Genomic DNA, 20000 nt, shown 5'->3' on the forward strand with positions numbered 1-20000 from the left:
AATGCGAGAAGAGTATCAAGTTTGGTCTGGTAAGGTTCCTCGCTCCATCTTTTAGTGATCCAAATCCTGCAGTGGAAGAGTGATGTCATTAATTTAGTTACTGTAATTGTGAGCTCCAGGTATGTCGCCAAAAAAACATGAATCAAGTCTTGACTCAAGTTCAAGTCTTTGAGTTTCAAGGATGGAAGATAATAACTAACCCTGATGCCAGATCTGACTCTCAGCTAAAGATAATACACTGGCCCAGCAGCATCATGGCCTGTCTCATGACACAGCGCCCCCCTCCCCCGAATCTTCACCACGATAGGATTGTGGATCAACCCTTAGCGAGCTCTTAACAAAAACATTGGAAATAGGTTTTTCAGGACATGGCTCAGCTGGGGAAATAGAAAAGAGGCCTGAAGGGAAGTTGTGGCTGCGCATCAATTTGGGGTACATACGTTGAAAAAATTAGGGTTACCATTTGGCACCAGTATGTTCTAATCTTAACTGGATCTGGTACCAGTAAGAGGCTGCAACACCAGCCCCATCATCCTGTACTGGCTTCCAGTCACGTACTGGCTCAACTTGAAGGGTTTGATCATTTTCTCGCTGCTCGTCCACAATTGTTGCTGATTTAACTGTGTCAAGCACTGAGTGTGTGTGTGTGTGTGTGTGTGTGTGTGTGTGTGTGTGTGTGTGTGTGTGTTTTGATCAAGTTAATCTGACAGGCAAAGAAATCCAGGTCAGAACCTCAACAGTAATGAGCGCTGACCTGTGTGTGTGTGTGTGTGTGTGTGTGTGTGTGTGTGTGTGTGTGGGCGGGTGTGCCTGCATGTGCACGCTTCATGCTCATTGGAGCAGAAACAGAGCCCGCATGTCACATGATGATGTAATAACTTCAGATGCACTCAGCCATGGAAACTCAGACTGCTCCAAGGAACCACGAGAGGAACCAGGCCAAGATTCTGGAAAACCCTATTGATATTATGTTGGTTATCAGCTGACAGAACCAGGAATTGCCAAACTGCTCTGGTGAAATTGTTGTACAAATCAAACCAGCGGGGAACAACTAGGTTAACTCAATAAGCATGAGCTCTTATCCATCTTTACAGATTTTAGTTCACTTACAATCAAACAAGTTCATGGTGAGAGCCTTCATCCCGAGACATTTAAATCAAATATGGAGAAAAAGAAACACAAAAGAGGCTTGAGGGCATCTCAGAGGTTGAAGCTGTGATGTTCATTTGATTTTTTTATCCATGTCATTTACACTTTGTTCCTATGCAGACAATTCTGTGATTTTTGTGTTACAGTCATGATCGTTTGACCTTAATCTTGATATCTTATTATTCTGTAGACTGTCACTCTGAAGAAATTAATTTCATGTTCTTACAGCAGGGCGGCCCCATGGAGCAGTGGTCCTCCCTGTGGCCCCCATCAAGAAGGTTGTGGGTGGAGCCCCGGCTGCAGCACGGGGTCTTTCTGGGTGAGTCTCCATGTTCTCCCTGTTCCTGCTGGGTTCTCTCTGGTACTCCAGCTTCCTCCACAGTCCAAAGACATCAAGAGGGACCAGGTTAATCCAGACTCTAAATTGACCGTAGGCGTGGCTGGGAGAGCCAATGGTTGTCTGTCTCTATGTGTTGGCCCTGCCATGGACTGGTGACCTGTCCAGGGGGAAGGCTGCTGGGATAGGCTCCACCCCCACCACCCTCAACAGGAGGAGAGGGGGAACATGGATGGATGATGGAGGGATGGATGATGGATGGAAGGATGGATGGATGGGTGGATGGATGATTGATGGAGGGATGGATGGATGATGGATGGATGGAGGGAGGGATGGATGGATGGATGATTGATGGAGGGATGGGTGGATGATGGATGATGGATGGATGGATGGATGGATGATGGATGGACGATGGATGATGGATAATGGATGGATGATGGATGGATGATGGATGGATGGATGATAGATGGATGATGGATGGATGGATGGTGTATGGATGGATGGACGATGGATGATGATGGATGGATGATGGATGGATGGATGGATGATGGATGGATGGATGATGGATGGATGGATGATGATGGATGGATGATGGATGGATGATGGATGGATGGATGATGGATGGATGATGGATGGATGATGATGGATGATGGAGGATGGATGGATGATGGATGATTGATGGATGATTGATGGATGACGGATGATGGATGGATGATGGATGGATGGATGATGATGGATGGATGATGGATGGATGATGGATGATGGATGGATGATGGATGGATGGATGATGATGGATGGATGATGATGGATGGATGGATGATGATGGATGGATGATGGATGGATGATGGATGATGGATGGATGATGGATGGATGATGATGGATGATGGAGGATGGATGGATGATGGAGGATGGATGGATGATGGATGATTGATGGATGATGGATGATTGATGGATGACGGATGATTGATGGATGACGGATGATTGATGGATGACGGATGGATCTTACAGCAGGTAATTTTCCCTCATCTGCTCTGAAAACTCGCTCCTCAGTTCCCAGATTGAATAAAAGGTAAAATGCCTCTCAGCTTCATAAAAACTGGGCTGTTCGCCTCCCTCCCCACTCATCAGGGTGTCTCTTCAATTTGAGGTCACAAATCTTCTCCTCTTCCATGACCTCCTTCCTGTGCTTCTTCCTCCTCCTCCTCCTCCCCTCACTGTCTTCCCCCTTACTCTCATCCTTTATCAGCTGAGCTCTTCATCCAGCCCAGTATCTTCATCCTGTCAGCGTTGGGGTCAGCATCCCTCTCTGGTTGTGTGATGTCTGAACGGAGGATTTCTCAGGAGGACGACTGCGCCTCGCTGCTGTCTAAGCTGGGCTCTGATTCTCCTCGTCCTCGGATGAAGTATGGAGGGATGTTCTGTAGCGTTGAAGGAGCTTTCGAGAACAAAACCTTGAACTTCGAGTCGCTCAGTCTGCAGACACAACGACAACAAGCTGCTCAAACTCAGTCCAACAGCCTTGTTGGAGGAGGAGGGTTGACAGCCGTGTTCCCCTCCGGGCACAGCCGAGAAAACTACAGAAAGAGGGAGGTACGAATGACTTGATATGTCCCTCTGGTGATTGATTGACGAGGAAAGACCCTTTAGCAGAATAAGCAGAAGAAAATGGATGGATGGATTAATGAGATTATATAATCAGAGAAACCATAGTATTTTATTTTAAAAGATGTTTCTGTTGCTTTTCTTGATCCAAACTGTTGCGCTTCAGTTTCCCAACATGTGTCTGGCATTTATAATTAAGTGTTTTACTTCAGTTAAATTCAAACTGTCATGTTGGCTGAAATCATCAAGATGTGGCTTGATGATTAACGTGGGGTTTCAATCTCACACAATCCTCTGTAATTCAAACTAAAACCCACTATGACATCACCTTGGGGCGGGGCCTTGATGGAGCTGAAGAATTATTCTGCATCCAATTGTGTGTCCTTTTTAGAGGAGTGGCTGAATGGCTGCTGTGTATAGAGTTCTTCCAACTCTCATAGATTCTTAGGGTGTTGCTGTTCACCCCAACAACCAATCAGCACCATCATCTGATGTACTTGAGCCTCTGGTTTGGTAGAACAGCTCCCAAAAACCTCCATGATTGCTGTACTAGCAAAGGTGAATCTGGGTTCTGTTCATCAAAGATTGGACCAGAACTGAAGCCAGAACCAGAACCACCATGGTTTCCTCTCCAGCAGCTCCAGGTGGAGCAGAGTTTCCTCTGGAGGGTTGACAGCTACAGTTGTAGTTCTGCAGCTCACATGGACGCGTGTGGAAAGACATGACCAGCCTCTCTGGTCCTGACATCATCACATCAGCAGCCACCAGGAACCAATCGGCTGTTTGGAGGATGGCAGCGTGTCGGAGGTGTCAATCATCATGAATGTTGAGGCTGCCTGGAGCCCCTGGATCCTCCTGCTGCTGCACACGTTTACTACATACATGAAGATTATAGACGTGCTGATCCCTGATTACCTGCTGGCACGCAGCTACATTTCAACTCTCAGCTCTGCTGGTAACAGAGAGGTGTTACTATGGCAACCAGAGGAGGCTGACATGATAATGATATTATGTTACAGGAGATTAATAGACTAACACACCCATCAGTCATTCAGGTGTGAATCATTTCCTGCGGTAATAACTGGAAAGAATATGATTGAAAGGAGGAGCAAACATTCTCACTTTAACATCACTTCCTGTCACTTTTGTGATTGGCAGCTTTATTTCATGTTCAAGCTCAGTAAAGGAGTTCTCAGCACTGCTGTCCTCTTCTCCTGTCTCCTCCTGAATTCTCATTCAAGGAGAAATGAGGAACAAGGAGGGACTTTTCCACACTTAGCTTAGCGCAAGTTAGCGCATCCGCTCCCCATGTCACTTCTTTTATTTTGAAATGCCACTCCGGATAGTGCTCTTCATGTTGTCGTAGAAGTGACGTCATCGTAGACGAAGATAACAATAGCAGTCTGCGTGTGCGGATCAATCAGCCGATCACGAATCAATCAGAGGCGAGCAGCAGCAGCATGTCGAAGAAGAGCAGCGCGAGACCCGCGGTAGGTCCGAGTCGAGCCGAGCTGAACCGGGTGAACCGAGCGCGGGAGGCAGGATGCTGCGGATTTGGCCGTCAATCACGGCTCCGGTGGATACACCCGTCCGGCTCATCGACGCTGCATGAAAGCGGTCCAGTCCGGTCGGCTCGGTTCAGTTTTCTCTGAGAAGATGCAGAGATTTTTATTCTACAAACTAAATTTTTCGATAATAAAACAAGAGTGCTTTCTCATTTCCAAGCGATGACGTCACTAGGCTGGTGATGCAGAGGTTTTCAGGATTTTTTTTAAACATTTTGGTTTCAGCTAATTTTTAAACAGCAGAATGTGACACCATGAAACATATACATACATACATATATATATATATATATATATATATATATATATATATATATATATATATATATATATATATATATGTATGTATGTATCAGTATTGACAAATCTGCTCCTGTTTCTGCTCTAACAATATTAAAATTTGAACAAAATATTTTAAAAATCAATTGATTGAAACATTTTAATATATCTAAAATACGGTATATTAATCCAACCAATCAGGAACTGTCCGCCAACACCGATTTCATCCCTGAACAGAGAAAATCGGGCGACTTTCTTTGGAAAACCAAATAAACTGCAGACTGCTACAGAATATTAATTACACTCTATAGCTACTTTTGTTACGACTATTAATAGCAGTAACAGTGATGTTAATAACGAACAGTGGAATGAATAATGAAAAATGATAACCATAAAACCAATAATATAAATAAGGACAATTATATCTGAAACACATTGAAATTCTCAGGAGTCAGAATAGAACAATGATCCTTTAAAAGTAGACAGACATCAAAGCTCTCAACATCAAAGTCTGTTGTTGAAAGCAGAGCGACTGTGACGGCAGCCATTTTGATTCAGTAAATGTCGATCCTTTAATCAGGTGATGTTCGTCATCTTTGGTGCTTTTAAACGTTCACGTATTTAGAGAGAAGATGCCACATGTTGCTGTGCGAGATGGGGAATACAACGCATGTGATATATGCTATAAACTTATATATTTACCCAGAATCCTCTGTTTTTTCCAGGGTGACCGTCTGATCATCAAAGGAGGGAAGGTTGTCAACGATGACCAGTCATTCTACGCTGATGTCTATGTGGAAGATGGAACCATTAAGTATCTATATTTCTTATGATCTTAGTTTGATGATGACAAGCGATCAAATCAATCATCACATCTGAAGACGAACCATAAATCCTTGGCTTTATTTTGATTGTTTTCTCTGCCTCTGCCACAAATATCTGATGGGCCAGTTTGTCTTCCTCAAAAAAAGTAGAACCACAGAAATTAAAATTTACTGGTGAAAATTGATGAACATTAGTGATTATTGACATTATTGACCTGCTGAGTGTCCAGTTAGCCTTGGACCCTACCATCTCTCCCACAGACAGATTGGTGAAAACCTGATCATCCCCGCCGGCGTGAGGACAGTGGATGCTTACGGCCAGCTGGTCATTCCTGGAGGAATTGATGCCAACACCAACCTACATGCACCTCAGAAAGGCCTGAACCCTGTTGATGACTTCTACCAGGGAACGCGCGCCGCTCTGGCAGGAGGAACCACGATGATCAGTCAGAAAATTACAACCAGTCCCTGATACTGATCAGTCAGCCTCCATTGGGAGACCCTGTGAACGTAACGAATGTGATTTTGTGTTCTCAGTTGATCACGTGCTGGCAGAGCCAGGCACTAGTTTGCTGTCAGCGTTTGAGCAGTGGAGGGACACTGCCGACCAGAGAGCGTGCTGTGACTTCTCTCTGCATGTGGACGTCACGCGCTGGCATGACGGACTGTATGAAGAGCTGGAGGCACTCATCAAAGACAGAGGTGGGTGGCACTGATGACCAGCATGATGAGCACTGATTGGCTGAAACTAGCATTGCCCCCTTTTGTGTTAACTAGACCTTCCAACATGCAACTTCCTCTTTTGACTACAACATACAGGAGGTTGTTGCTTTATTCCTTTTGTCACTCTGTTTATCAGGTCTGTCCCAAGGCTCCAAAGAATTAGTGTCAGGGTCAGAGGTCAGGGGTCAGGGTCAGAGGTCAGGCAAGTACCATTTAAAAAGGCAGCACACTTGGATGATGATGGTATGAAGCATGGTTGTGTTTCAGGTGTCAACTCCTTCCTGTTCTTCATGGCCTACAAAGATCGATATCAGAGCTCTGATTCACAGGTACTATAATTTTTTTTTTCATTGTCATTGTTGGAATTATTATTTAAATGATCATTGTTATTATCATTATTATTACAGTTCATATGATTTCATTACTTGTACTTACTTTTGGCATGTAGCTTCAGACATGTTTGAACTCAGTCAGCTTCCTGTTCCATATTTTAGCTCTATGAAGCATTTGGGGTTCTCCGGGATCTTGGCGCCATTGCCCAGATACATGCTGAGAATGGTGACATCATCGATGAGGTAATATATAGACTGATCACTGAGACAAGAGCTCTCTTTTATTAATTGTTCGAACTCCAGTAACTTCTTGTCACATGTGTACTGCCTCATTTTCACGTCCACATAAAGTGGATTGCATCTTGTGTTTTCATCAAATACCAATATTTCACATTTAGATTTGTTTTTCCTGATGGAAGTGAACATCACATCATTCGTTCAAGGATGTCAGTAAGTTGAAGCTTGGGACGCAGCGTTTCTACGGCTTCTGCTCGATAGATTTGGGGGTTCTTGGGGTTTATCAAAGAAAACTGCAGCACATTTCCATTTCAATTATTCAAGTGGTTTGTGTTTTTTAGGAGCAGAAGAGGCTTCTGGGTCTTGGAATCACAGGACCAGAGGGACATGTTCTGTCTCACCCAGAGGAGGTAACACACCATTGTTGAATGTTTCAAAATAACAATTTTTAATAATGTATAACGTCATTTGGGACACTGTTTAAGATGGCATCCGTGATTGGTGAAATCATATCTCTTTGGCTGACTGTATTGCTAATGATTGACAGGTTCTTGGACTTATCATTTTTTGGTGAGATGGGGGGAGAGCAACTCAAACTCATCCAGAGTATCTTTGATTTACCTGACGGCGTGAAGCATTCAGATGCTTCTGTCCAAACCGACTCACTGGATGAGCTGTTCATCACATCAGAATGAGCAATGACTCTTGAGGTTGTTAGGTATTAGATAGTTCTGAACATGTACTTTCAGAGTCCGCCAGATGCTGGGCAACTGAAAAGGTCGGCAAGTCCCTGTTTTCTCCTGGACAGATGTTGAGATGATATTTTTATACATTTTGCCCTCTAAAATGTATCTTAACCTGCTCGGATGCAGGCTATGTCTGCAGCATCAGTTAACATGGTGATCCACTGAACCTCCTCCCTGACACCAAAAATCTGCAAGCTTCGACATGAAATTGTTTCCCGCTTCGTAGGTTGGGGCACTGGCAGCATCAGAGGATGTGTTGACAATGTTGTGTTGCAGGTGGAGACGGAGGCGGTGTATCGAGCCATCACCATTGCCAAACAGGCAAACTGCCCGCTGTATGTCACCAAGGTGATGAGTAAATCTGCTGCTGATGTCATCGCCAAAGCCAGGAAGAAAGGTGACACCTCCCTCTGCTCTTCCTGCTGGAGCTCACATTCATTCATGATTCAGTTGGAGAGAGAGTAGATTCATACTTTGTCATCACATCAGCAACAGATGCACATTCAAACAGCATCAGCTGTCACGTTGGGTTTATGAAGCATCTCGTTAGTGTGTTTGGGAAAATGGGACAAGGGATGCAGCCCCCCTCGCTTCATCTGGTCCCTCATCTGGAACCTGGGATGCCCGCGACAGCTCTTAGGATCTTTATTGTTTTCACATCCCTCAAAACCCCTGCCTCCTTTTTTCTTGCCTCAGGGATGGTGGTGTATGGCGAGCCAATCACAGCCAGTCTTGCCACTGATGGCTCTCACTATTGGTCCAAAGACTGGGCCACAGCTGCTGCCTTTGTCATGAGCCCACCCATCAACCCTGACCCTTCAACTCCACAGTACCTGACCTCTCTGTTGGCATGGTTAGTATGACTTCACATGGCTGGTAGCATGTACAAAATGACTCCACCTCTCGGGTTGTATGGTTGAGATGACTCCACCTCTGTGTAAACTTGGTTAGCATTACTCCAACCTTCTGTTAGCATGGTTAAGATTACTCCACCTCTCATGACAATTGCATCCCTCTGTTTGCTTTATTGGCATGATTCCACCTCTATGTTTGCGTGTTATTTGTAAGTTAGCATCACTCCAACTCTGTTAGAATGGTTCGTGGTTAAACTAGTCTTTGAAACCCAGCTTCTGCTGGTTCCTACTCTACTGTGTGGAACCTGACTCATATGTACACCTTTGCTTTTCTAGTGGCGATCTCCAGGTGACGTCCAGTGCGCAGGCAAGCTTCTCTACTGCTCAGAAGGCAGTGGGTAAAGACGACTTCACTCTAATCCCAGAGGGAAGTAACGGGATTGAGGAGAGAATGTCGGTGGTCTGGGACAGAACCGTGGTGAGTTTTCTGAACTTTGACCTTCAACCCTAAACTCACCCACACAAGCTTTGTCTCCTGACTCCTCAATTTCGCTTCAAACATTCACCTTGGTAACTAGACAGAACGCCTTTCATGTAATGTGTATATTTTTAACTGTAGCCTGTTTTGCACCTTAAATATTCAGTATAGGTGATTCAAATCTTTATAGTTTTAGCATTTTCTATCTGTGGATATTCTCAGTCATCCAGGTCATGGTAAGTCTCAAAAAAGCATAAAATATGGCAACTGGACTAATCTCGTGTGAGTAGAAGACGTCTCGCCTCTCATCCATGAGGCTTCTTCAGTTCAAAGTTGTTGCATTTTAAATCCTTGCTAAATTGTCATGTGAAGTGTATCCCACCAGAATGTCAATGGGTTCTGCAAACAGATTTATGAGCAGTTCTGATTCAGCACCAGGAAACCCTAACCCTAACCCCACAGTTTTAAACTTGATGCAGACAAACAGAAAATAAAGATTTCTGTAAACCAGCAGACAAGTGGTAAATAGGTAAACACCTCAACCTCCCTCCACCACAAACGTCAGTCAGTAACCCTGGTCATAGATTCCCGATGTAGCTGATTCTGGCCCTGATGGCCTGCCACTGAGGTGCTGAATCCCTCATGGGTCCATGAGAGTGGACCCCAAGCAGGACCTTGAATTCCAGTTTACCAATGTGTCATGTGACATTGAAGTAGTGTGTGCAGCAGGCATCTGTGTGTGAGGGTCTATATATAAATGGACCGTCTTGTTGGAAGAATGGCCAAGATTGGTGTGTGACTTGTTCAAATGGCGACTGACTCGACAGGCTGATTATATCTTGGGTGTATGACCTTGGTGTCCTGCATGAATGAAGGCAGGTGTTTAGTTAGTTCAGTTTTACTATTTTATGACTCAAGTGAAATCCACACATAGCTGGGACTTGTTATAGGAGGAGAAGACCAGTTTGAGATCAGAAAAAACTCTGCTCTACTGAACACACACTTCCTATTACCTTGACGACACCTGTAATGCATACCTAATTCCCTGTAAACCCTGTCAAACCAGTCTCTTAGGTGGCCAGGTGCCACAGCCCATGTGTAGTGACTCATAGTACCATCCATTAAAATCTAAAGAATAATTTTCCCCTCCAATAAGAAGTCTGCATTGCTAAATACAGCCAATAAGGACCAAGACTGTTAAATTGCCAGAATAAAAGATGAAAAACAACTCCTAAAACGTCTAGTTCTCACAGTGAAGTGGGTGTATGAGGTTTCCTCATAACGTTTTAGAGTGTAAACGGAATATAAAACAAATATACCAAAATTGAATGATTGGTGATAGTGCTGACAACCTCCGCCATATCTGTGTGTTTGTCTTCACTGAACATGAATGCTAAAGCTAGCATCTAAATCTAATGTCTGACCAAGATGCTGATTTAGTTGTCTTCCTCTTGACTTTAGTTCTTTGATTATCTCTGCAGTGTTCAGGAAAGATGGACGAGAATGAGTTTGTCGCAGTAACAAGCACCAATGCTGCAAAACTCTTCAACATTTACCCTCGCAAAGGTACCACATCAGTCACAAGGGTTCTGCTGCTGAGAGACTGCTTGAAACCGCCTGAGATTGATGTTAGTTTAATGATCTGTGTATTCAGGACGCATTGCCGTTGGATCTGATGCTGATATTGTTGTCTGGAACCCAAAAGAGTCAACAACTGTTTCTGCAAAAACCCACAACTTGGTAACAACTTGGAAAAAATTTTCTATCAAGATGAATGTTCTTAATTGATCAGTCTTTATCATTTATCAGTCACAATCAATAATCTTTCCCTCTACTGTCTACAGATGTTGGAGGTCAACATCCTGGAGGGTTTTGAGTTTCGTGGTGTAGCATCAGTGGTCATCAGTGGCGGTCGAGTTGTTCTGGAGGATGGAAAACTCAATGTGACAGAAGGTTCAGGACGCTTCGTTCCAAGGAAGGCCTTCTCAGACGCTGTGTACCGGAGGATCCGAGCTCGCAGCAAGGTCGGTCAAAATGAATCCAGCATGCTAATGCTGAGGCAGTTGCATGTGTTGCAGTTTGCAGGGTCTGTAATTAAAACTCACCACCCACAAAATTTGGTATGTATATCTCAGGAGACAGTGTGCTAAAAGATGGGTAAATGTTGGAGCCAAAAATAATGAAATCAGTATCTGAGCCCACCTAAACAAATTTTTTTGGGAGGAATCAAGGAGCTGACCCACCTGCTCCGGCTCATTTGCACTCCACTCCATTACTGTTGCTGTAAATCATTACTACAGCTGAAATTGACTGCCAGTCATCACTGATTCCACCCCATCATCCCTGTCTCCACCCAATCATCCCCGACTCAACCCCATCATCCCTGTCTCCACCCAATCATCCCCGACTCAACCCCATCATCCCTGTCTCCACCCAATCATCCCCGACTCAACCCCATCATCTCTATCTCCACCCCCATCATATAAAGCCCCTTTCACACTGCACCAAAAACGTGGGTGGACACGGGTGTTGGGGACTCTGAAAGGGTCGACTCAGCATTTCGACCCGCGTCCACCGACCCTCCAAGCGACCCGAGTGTTTAGTGGCTCGGCTCGGCGCGTTGTCTCAGGTTTCCTGTCCTTCCTGTCGCATTCTGATTTTGTCACTGTGCCGCCTGTGAGGCTGTCATTGTGGAAGCTCAGAAAAAAAATAAAATGAAAAAAAATCGGGCTGGGCTGTGAGAGCTGCTGACTCCTCTCTTAATAAACTTTTGGTCTCTGCCATGAGATCAGTCTCCTGTTGATGTCCCCGAGACGCCACTCCACTCCTTTGGTTCTAACAGTTCCATGTGGATGATCTCAGGTGAATTAAACTCTGCTTTGGAACTCCCACCAACCAGGAACCCTGACGTGAACTGAGCAGGCGCCACCGTGTTGATAAACAACTTGTATCGCCATCTTCACATCTTTTTATCAATCGTGGCAGCGCACTGGCAAGATCCTGAAGGCCGCGAAGCTGCTCACCATCTGTGGTGAAGAGGAGATCCGGCGGTAGATTTCTTGAACCGTAAGGGACACTCCGGCACACTTTTGCGTGTAATGATGACGTTGTCGGTGCGATGACGTACGAGAGAGAAAAACACAGGCACGCAGCCTCACAGCGGGAGCTCAGACCCACGTCTGCTGAAAGCTTGAATGAGCCCTGATGCTGAGCAAACGAGGGTGCATAAACCCACTTTGACATGCTTGTTTCAGTGTGACAGGGTTGTATGTCTCCACCACCTCATTCCAGGCCCAAGTTCATTGGTTCTTACTTTGCAAAAACGGAAGAAACCCTTAACAGATTCATCACATTTTCATCCCTCTGGCTCAGATGGCTGAGAATCGTGGCGTCCCACGTGGAAACTATGATGGCCCTGTCCATGATGTAATCAGCGTGACTAAATCGGTTCCACCCACCCCAACCACTCGGGGGCCTCCCTGTCCTAAAACTTTGACTGGCCCCCGAAACCTACACCAATCAGGATTCACCCTGGCAGGTACAAATATTTGGTTGTTGCAGTCAAGGTAAACTCTGTACTGCATTTAAACATTACAGTCTCTCATTAGTTCTTCTTCTCTGTAGGGACACAGATTGATGATCATATTCCTCGCCGCTCTGCTCAGAGGATTGTGGCGCCACCTGGTGGACGATCCAACATTACATCACTATCTTGAATTGAAGAATGTGGCATTCAAAGTAACAGTACCAGTAGGAGGTACTGGTAACACTAAAATCTACTATGTTACTTTAATTAGTACTAAACCCTACAACATTGGAACCTTACAACCAGAACAACTGACAAATCCAGTCATAGACTCGAAACCTTCAATTCCAAACTACCCAGAAAAAAAAACCCTTTTAACAGTAAAACGAATGGAAACCTGTGGGAGTGACTGAGGAGAACCCGTCTGGACAGGGGAAGGGCAAGAGAGGAACAAAATCACAACATAAACAACATCTAAAGGTTCCCGTGATGTCATATATGTTCTGAAAACTTTGGTGCAACAACCCAGAGGGAACATTCTCGTTATGTTCTTCTAATTGTTTACAGAACATCCTGAATTTCCCTTGTATTACTGACAAACATTGCCCCTCTACCTTTAAAGAATTATCAGAACTTAGGGACATAAGTTGCACAAGCCGCGACTACAAACAAAAGATTTCGAAGGGAGCTTTCTCTTCTGGGGAAGGGAATGTTTCCAAATGACCAATTGAGAACCACATAGTAATGTTCTCCCTGTGACCCAAAAAACTTTTTGTAACTTTGTTGTGTGACCATAAAAGAACCACACTGCAATGGTAGGTAACTTTACATTTAACAATTTCATATGACCTGTAGAGAAGCAAGTGGGAATATTCTGTTTACCTCTCAATCACGGCCGTCATAACTTTGTTTTGTGACTAAGTGCGTTTTATGACCTTTTTTAATCATTTGGGATAATTGAACTTTCAGAACCCAAAGAGAATATTTTTTGTAAAGTTCCCACTTTTGTTAACATAGAGAATTATATGCAAGACCCCACAACATTCTCACCTATGTGGGGTACTTACACGAGTAGTATGCCTCACAACAGTGGTACTATAACTTCTACTACACCCTAAAAGTATGCAAAAACTAATTATTCACCTCCACACAGTTGTTAAATTGCAAACAACATAAGTTCTACATTTGCACTTCAGCTAGAACTGAATGATGCAAGTCTGAAGTAGATATGTCAGCTCATCTCATAGTTCCTGAAACCCTTTGTCCAATCCACATTCTACATCAACTGATACAGGGATTAGTAGTTAATTGTAATAGTAGTCGTTCCCAGTTGCCCATCAGACAATTCCCTTCCCACATACATATTTTCTAGTAGCTTCATCATTGAAAAAAACATGGGTTACTTGTGTGTTTCTTTGTTTTATTTGTCTGGGTGGTCATGCTTTTTCTAAACAACATGAAAGCAAGTTGACGAATACCTCAGGTTTTCTGTCCAAATCAACCTGATCAGATTAACCATTGTACCATTAAGCCCATGGTAATATTGCATTCTCTTTCACTCTATAATACACAGTAACATCCTTCTTGATTACTCTGTAATTAATGGTACTGGTGATCCATTTCACTGTAAAGTAGATTTAACATGTTTTTTAAACATTGTTCCTGATCAGAGTTGATCGTATCGTTGTTGGTCTAAATCACAATGTAAATCACGTGCAATGTAAAGTAACTGAGCACATCAAGTCAAGTGAATTCATTACGTTCCATCAGTGATGCTTTCTGACTGGTAGAGTTTCGTATTGCAGGTTTGACCCCATCATGAACTGAATGCTGTAACATTTTATCTTAATGGTCATTTTGTTTCAAAATGTAAAAGTAGAGTTAAACTTTGACACAAACAATGTGAGACTTGAGAAATGGCGAAGACCCTCATGGTGCTATGAATCCAGTTGAAGCCTCCAGGTAGCAATCCCGTGAGCCCCTTCCCAAAACAATGTAACTCCAATGTAAAACAAATGATAGGGTTTCAGGCTGTGATGTCACAGCCATAGACCTCTGACCTCTGTTTGATTTGACATTGTAAAGACTTTGTTTGATACCATGATCATTTTGTATTTTTTACTGTTTTTGTACTCTGGCAACAAATGTGACTGATACATTCAAAGGCCATTCAGAAATTAGGACATCCCTCAGCCATGTTGATGCTATTGTTGCTATCACCTATGGCTATCATCTTGTGATCGTTGTGGTGTCTCACAGGTGGTCCTCAAGAAACAGTCTAATCTGACAGGGTGTCCATGAGAACCCCAACATGGCGGAGGTGTCTCTGATGGCTGAACTGTTTTTCCTGTTGTGTTTTGTTTGTCTTCACAGATGCGTGAGTTCTATTTACACACAGGAAAACATCTCTGAGGAGAGATGACCATGGTGATGGTTGTTGTTCCTGTGATGAATGTAAAGCTACTTCTTGTTGTGATGAGAGCCGCATGATTAAACTGTGATAAGAAAGTGAGCTCTCGTTATTGTCCTACACACTGAGATTGCATTACATCTCTGACTAGCAGGTGTCGCTGTGCCACTTCATTGCAAGTGAATGAGTGATACAATGTGTATACACACACACAGTGGGGCAAAAAAGCATTTGGCAGCCACCGATTCTGCCAGTTGTCCCACTTAAAAAGAGGAGTGGACTGTAATGTTCATCACTGGTCCACTTCAACTGTGAGAGACAGAATGTAAAAAAAAAAAAAAAATCCAGGAAATCACATTGTATCATTTTCAAAGAATGTATTTATATAATGGTGCCGAAAATAAGTATTAGATTAGTATCAAAGGTTCCCCTCAGTCCTTGGTCATGTGACCCTGGTTGGCAGTGACAGTCAGAAGTGTCCTGTAGGTCCTCACCAGGTCTGTACACTGCTAGTTTGGCCGTTCCTCCATGCAGATCCTCTCAGGAGCTGCGATGTTTTGGGGCTGTCGCTGGGCAACACGGCCTTTAAAGTCCCTCCAGAGTCTCTATTGGATTGAGGTCCTGAGACTGGCCGGGCCCCTCCAGAACCTTGAAATGCTTTTTACGTAGCCGCTCCTTTGTTGCCGTGCCGTGTGTTTGGGATCATTGACATGCTGGAAGACCCAGCCACGTGTCATCCTCAGTGCTCTCACTGGTGGAAGGAGGTGTTTGCCTACAATCTCAGGATCCATGGCTCCATCCATCTGTTCCTCAACACGGATCAGTCGTCCTGTCCCCTTTGCAGAAAAACAGCCCCAAAGCCTGACCCCCCCCCCCCCCGCGCGCCATAGTGGGTATGGGGTTCTTGGGATGAAACTCAGCATTCTCCTCCCTCCAAACACGGCGAGTGGCGTTTATACCCAAGAGCTCCATTGTGGTCTCATCTGACCACATGACCTTCTCCAGGTCCTCCTCCGGATCGTCCAGATGGTCTCTGGCAAACTTCAGACGGGCCTGGACGTGTGCTGGCGTAAGCAGGGGGACCTTTCCAGCACTGCAGGGTTTTAATCCATGCCGAGGTAGTGTGTTACTACTAGTAACCTTTGTAACTGTGGTCCCACCTCTCTGCAGGTCATTGACCAGTTCCCCCGTGCAGTTCTGGGCTGTTTCCTCTCCGTTCTCAAGGTCATTTGTACCCCCCGAGGTGAGATCCTGCGTGGAGCCCCAGGTGGAGGGAGGTTGTCAGGGATCTTGTATTTATTCCATTTTCTAATCATCGCTCCAACAGTTGATCTCCTCTCACCAAGCTGCTTGCCTCTTGTAGACTGGCTCATCCCAGTCTTGTCCCTGGTGTCCTGAAAAAGCTCTTTGGTCTCGGCCCTGGTGGAGAGGTTGCAGCCTGACTGTTTGAGGTTGTGGACAGGTGTCTTTTATACAGGTAACAAGTTCAAACAGGCGCCATTAGGCAAGGTAAGGCAAATTTATTTGTACAGCACCATTCATACACAGGGCAATTCATAGTGCTAGTTACCATTAATACAGGTAACGAGTGGAGGACAGAGGAGCTTCTTAATGAAGTCACAGGTCTGTGAGGGCAAGAATTCTGGCTTGTTTGTAGTTGTTAAGTACTTATTTTCTGCACCATTATACAAATAAATTCTTTGAAAAATCCTACAATGTGATTTCCTGGATTGTTTTTTTTACATTCTGTCTCTCATGATGAACATTACAGACCTTTCATTTTTTTAAGTGGGACAACTTGCAGAATTGGTGGCTGCCAAATTTTTTGGCCCATATATACATATATATATACCTACATATATACATACACAGCAGCACAGTGGTGCGATGGTCAGCACTGTGGCCTCCCAGTAAGAGGGTTCGGGGTCCAAAGACATCAAGAGGGACCAGGTTAATCCAGACTCTAAATTGACCGTAGGCGTGGCTGGGAGAGCCAATGGTTGTCTGTCTCTATGTGTTGGCCCTGCCATGGACTGGTGACCTGTCCAGGGGGAAGGCTGCTGGGATAGGCTCCACCCCCACCACCCTCAACAGGAGAAGAGGGAGACCATGGAGGGATGGATGGATGGATGGGACGATGGATGATGGATGATGAATGGATGGGACGATGGATGGTGGATGGATGGGACGATGGATGGATATACATACGCATATATACATATATGTATATACATACATATACACAAATATATATTTACTGTATAAATACATACATATATACACATATATGTATATACATACATATACACAAATATATCTATATATATTTACTGTATAAATACATACATATACACACATATATGTATATACATACATATACACAAATATATATATATATATATATATATATTTACTGTATAAATACATACATATATATACACATATATGTACATACATATACTGTATATATACATAACTATCTCTCTCTCTCTCACACACACACAGATATCCATCCATCCATATATATATATATATATATATATATATATATATATATATATATACACTCCCCTCCAAAAGTTTTGGAACAACGAGGCAAATTCCTTTATTTTAGCTGTAGACTGAAAACATTTGGGTTTGACATCAAAAGAAGAGTGTGAGACACAAGATCAACTTTTCAAATTTTATTTCCATGTATTTACATCTGGATCTGATCCACACCTAAAAAGATAGCACCTTTTGTTTGAATGCACCCATTTTTCATGTGAGCAAAAGTATTGGAACATGTGACTGACAGGTGTGTTTTGTTGCCCAGGTGTGTCCTATTACATTGATTACTCAAACACTAAATAGCGCTGGATGTCAACGCTCATTTTCAGATTTGGGTTTTGCCTGGAAGGACTGGATTTATAGCTAGAGGTGTAACCAACATGAAAACCAGAGAGCTGTGTATGGGAGGAAAACAAGCAACTGTGAAACTGAGAGAAGAGGGACAATCAATCAGAGCCATTGCACAAACATTGGCCATAGCCAGTACAACAAAGAAGTAAGACACCACTGGTGTACGAAGGAACAGACGTCGCACAGGGAGACAAAGGAAAATCAAATCAAATCAAACTTTAATTATATAGCACTTTTCATACAATAAAATTGCAACACAAAGTGCTTCACAAAAATAAAAACAAGCAACATTAAATACAATATAAAGCAATACAATAAATGTTAAGAAACATGACCACATACATGCATGCATGCACCCCCCACACACACGCATGCACGTAACCACACACTGACTGTCAGTAGAAACATGGCAGGGCACTGAAAATCCCCTGGACAGACTGGGTACACTCCACATATAATGCAGAGCCCCCCAGCTCTCTGGGCCTGGACGATCCCAAGGACGACACCCCCGCGGGCGGATCAGACACACCTCCCAGTGTGGAGGGCCCCCACCAGGAAACACTGGAGCTGAAAACTAAAAGACTAAAAAGTAAAAGACTAAAAGATAGTAGAACATGAAAGAGCAGGAATTAAAATATCAGAATGACATAAAAAAATATATATAGAACATCTAAAAGGTTAAGAGCTAATGAAAAAGTAGAATAAAATAATTAAAAGATAAAAGTAACAATAAGATATCGTGATAAAATTAAAGGATAAAAGAGACGAAAGCAGTTACATCAGTTAAAAGCTAAGCTAAAAAGGTGAGTCTTGAGCCTCCTTTTAAAAACATCAACAGTCTCCTGATGTTCTCTGGCAGGCTGTTCCAGAACTCTGGGCCATAATGGCTGAAAGCAGCCTCCCCGTGGGTTTTAGTTCTGACTCTAGGAACGACTAAAAGGCCGGTGCCAGAGGACCTCAGGGTCCGTGAAGGTTGATATGACAAAAGCAGTTCAGATAAATAAGATGGGCCAAGACCATTAAGACACTTAAAAACTACTAAAAGAACCTTAAAATCGATCCTGAAGCACACGGGGAGCCGATGCAGCGATTTTAAAACCGGTGTCATGAGCTCCCGCCCTCTGGTCCTCGTCAGCACACGTGCTGCAGAATTCTGGAGTCATTGTAGATTATAGATGGTTGTTTTGGGAGACCAGCGAGCAGCAGGGCATTACAAGAATCTGAACGACTGGAACTAAAAGCATGCATCAGCACCTCCGTGTTGGCCTGAGAGAGGAACGGGCGACTGGCTATGTTCTTAAGATGATAAAAACCTCTCTTAGTTATGTTCTTGACATGTGGAATGAAATTCAGCTCAGATTCAAAAATGACGCCCAGGTTCTTTACAGATTGTGAAGGTTTAAAATCTTCTAATTTTGGTAAAAGTTCCTCTCTCTTGCCTTCAGGGCCGATGATTAAAACCTCAGTTTTGTCCTGGTTGAGCTGTAGGAAGTTCTCTGCCATCCATGACCTGATATCTAAAATACAGTTAAAAGGGTCTCACTAGGCCAGGGGTCACCAACACGGTGCCCGCGAGCACCAGGTCGCCCCCAAGGACCACATGAGTCGCCCGCAGGCCTCTTCTAAAAATAGCACAACTCACTTGTGAGCTGCGTCTAAAATTTCATTTTATTTTTTTGCTATTCTTTTTTTAATCACACTTGCATTTATATAGATTTAAAAATGACAATATCTTAAAAATATGTTCATTATACGTGAACTCTAGATCAGTTTAGGTGAACTCCGACCTGCTCTAGTTCAAAAGTCAGGATTGAGCGCGTGACAAAACCAGTGCTAGTGGAGAGTAAGCTAGCGGGCGCAGCACGGATGGACGCTGGATGGTGTTTCTTACCCCAAAAACATGGCAGAAAAAAGAGAGAAAACGTATCACTTTCACAACGAATGGGAAGAGGAGGAGTTCTTTTTTACAACTGTGAAAGAAACCTGCATGTGTCTCATTTGCGGGGCGAGTGTGGGGACGTCAAAGCGGCACAACAT

At 43.7% G+C, this 20000-nt stretch overlaps 1 protein-coding gene across 2 annotated transcripts; it reads left to right on the forward strand.

Annotated features, from left to right (window-relative positions):
- Nucleotides 1–2777: 2777 nt before the first annotated feature.
- On the forward strand, nucleotides 2778–16586 carry dpysl4 (dihydropyrimidinase like 4). 2 transcript variants are annotated; one of them, XM_086194474.1, is made up of 15 exons: nucleotides 2778–3076; nucleotides 5658–5746; nucleotides 6018–6202; nucleotides 6294–6458; nucleotides 6747–6808; nucleotides 6974–7054; nucleotides 7390–7458; nucleotides 8071–8191; nucleotides 8491–8647; nucleotides 8985–9126; nucleotides 10608–10692; nucleotides 10781–10866; nucleotides 10971–11150; nucleotides 12499–12664; nucleotides 12751–16586. In XM_086194474.1, exons 1-15 carry the CDS (start codon nucleotides 2804–2806, stop codon nucleotides 12840–12842), a joined length of 1953 nt encoding a protein of 650 aa, XP_086050600.1. In that variant the 5' UTR covers nucleotides 2778–2803; the 3' UTR covers nucleotides 12843–16586. The 2 variants fall into 2 exon arrangements, with proteins under 2 accessions (XP_086050600.1, XP_086050601.1); XM_086194475.1 differs by lacking the exon at nucleotides 2778–3076 and adding an exon at nucleotides 4456–4578 and having other exon boundaries at nucleotides 12751–16584.
- The last annotated feature ends 3414 nt before the right edge of the window (nucleotides 16587–20000 follow it).

This window comes from Aulostomus chinensis, chromosome 23, assembly GCF_037954235.1.
Source record: "Aulostomus chinensis isolate RoL2024-O1b breed Wild chromosome 23, RoL_Achi_v1.0, whole genome shotgun sequence".
Taxonomy (NCBI): Eukaryota; Metazoa; Chordata; class Actinopteri; order Syngnathiformes; family Aulostomidae; genus Aulostomus; species Aulostomus chinensis.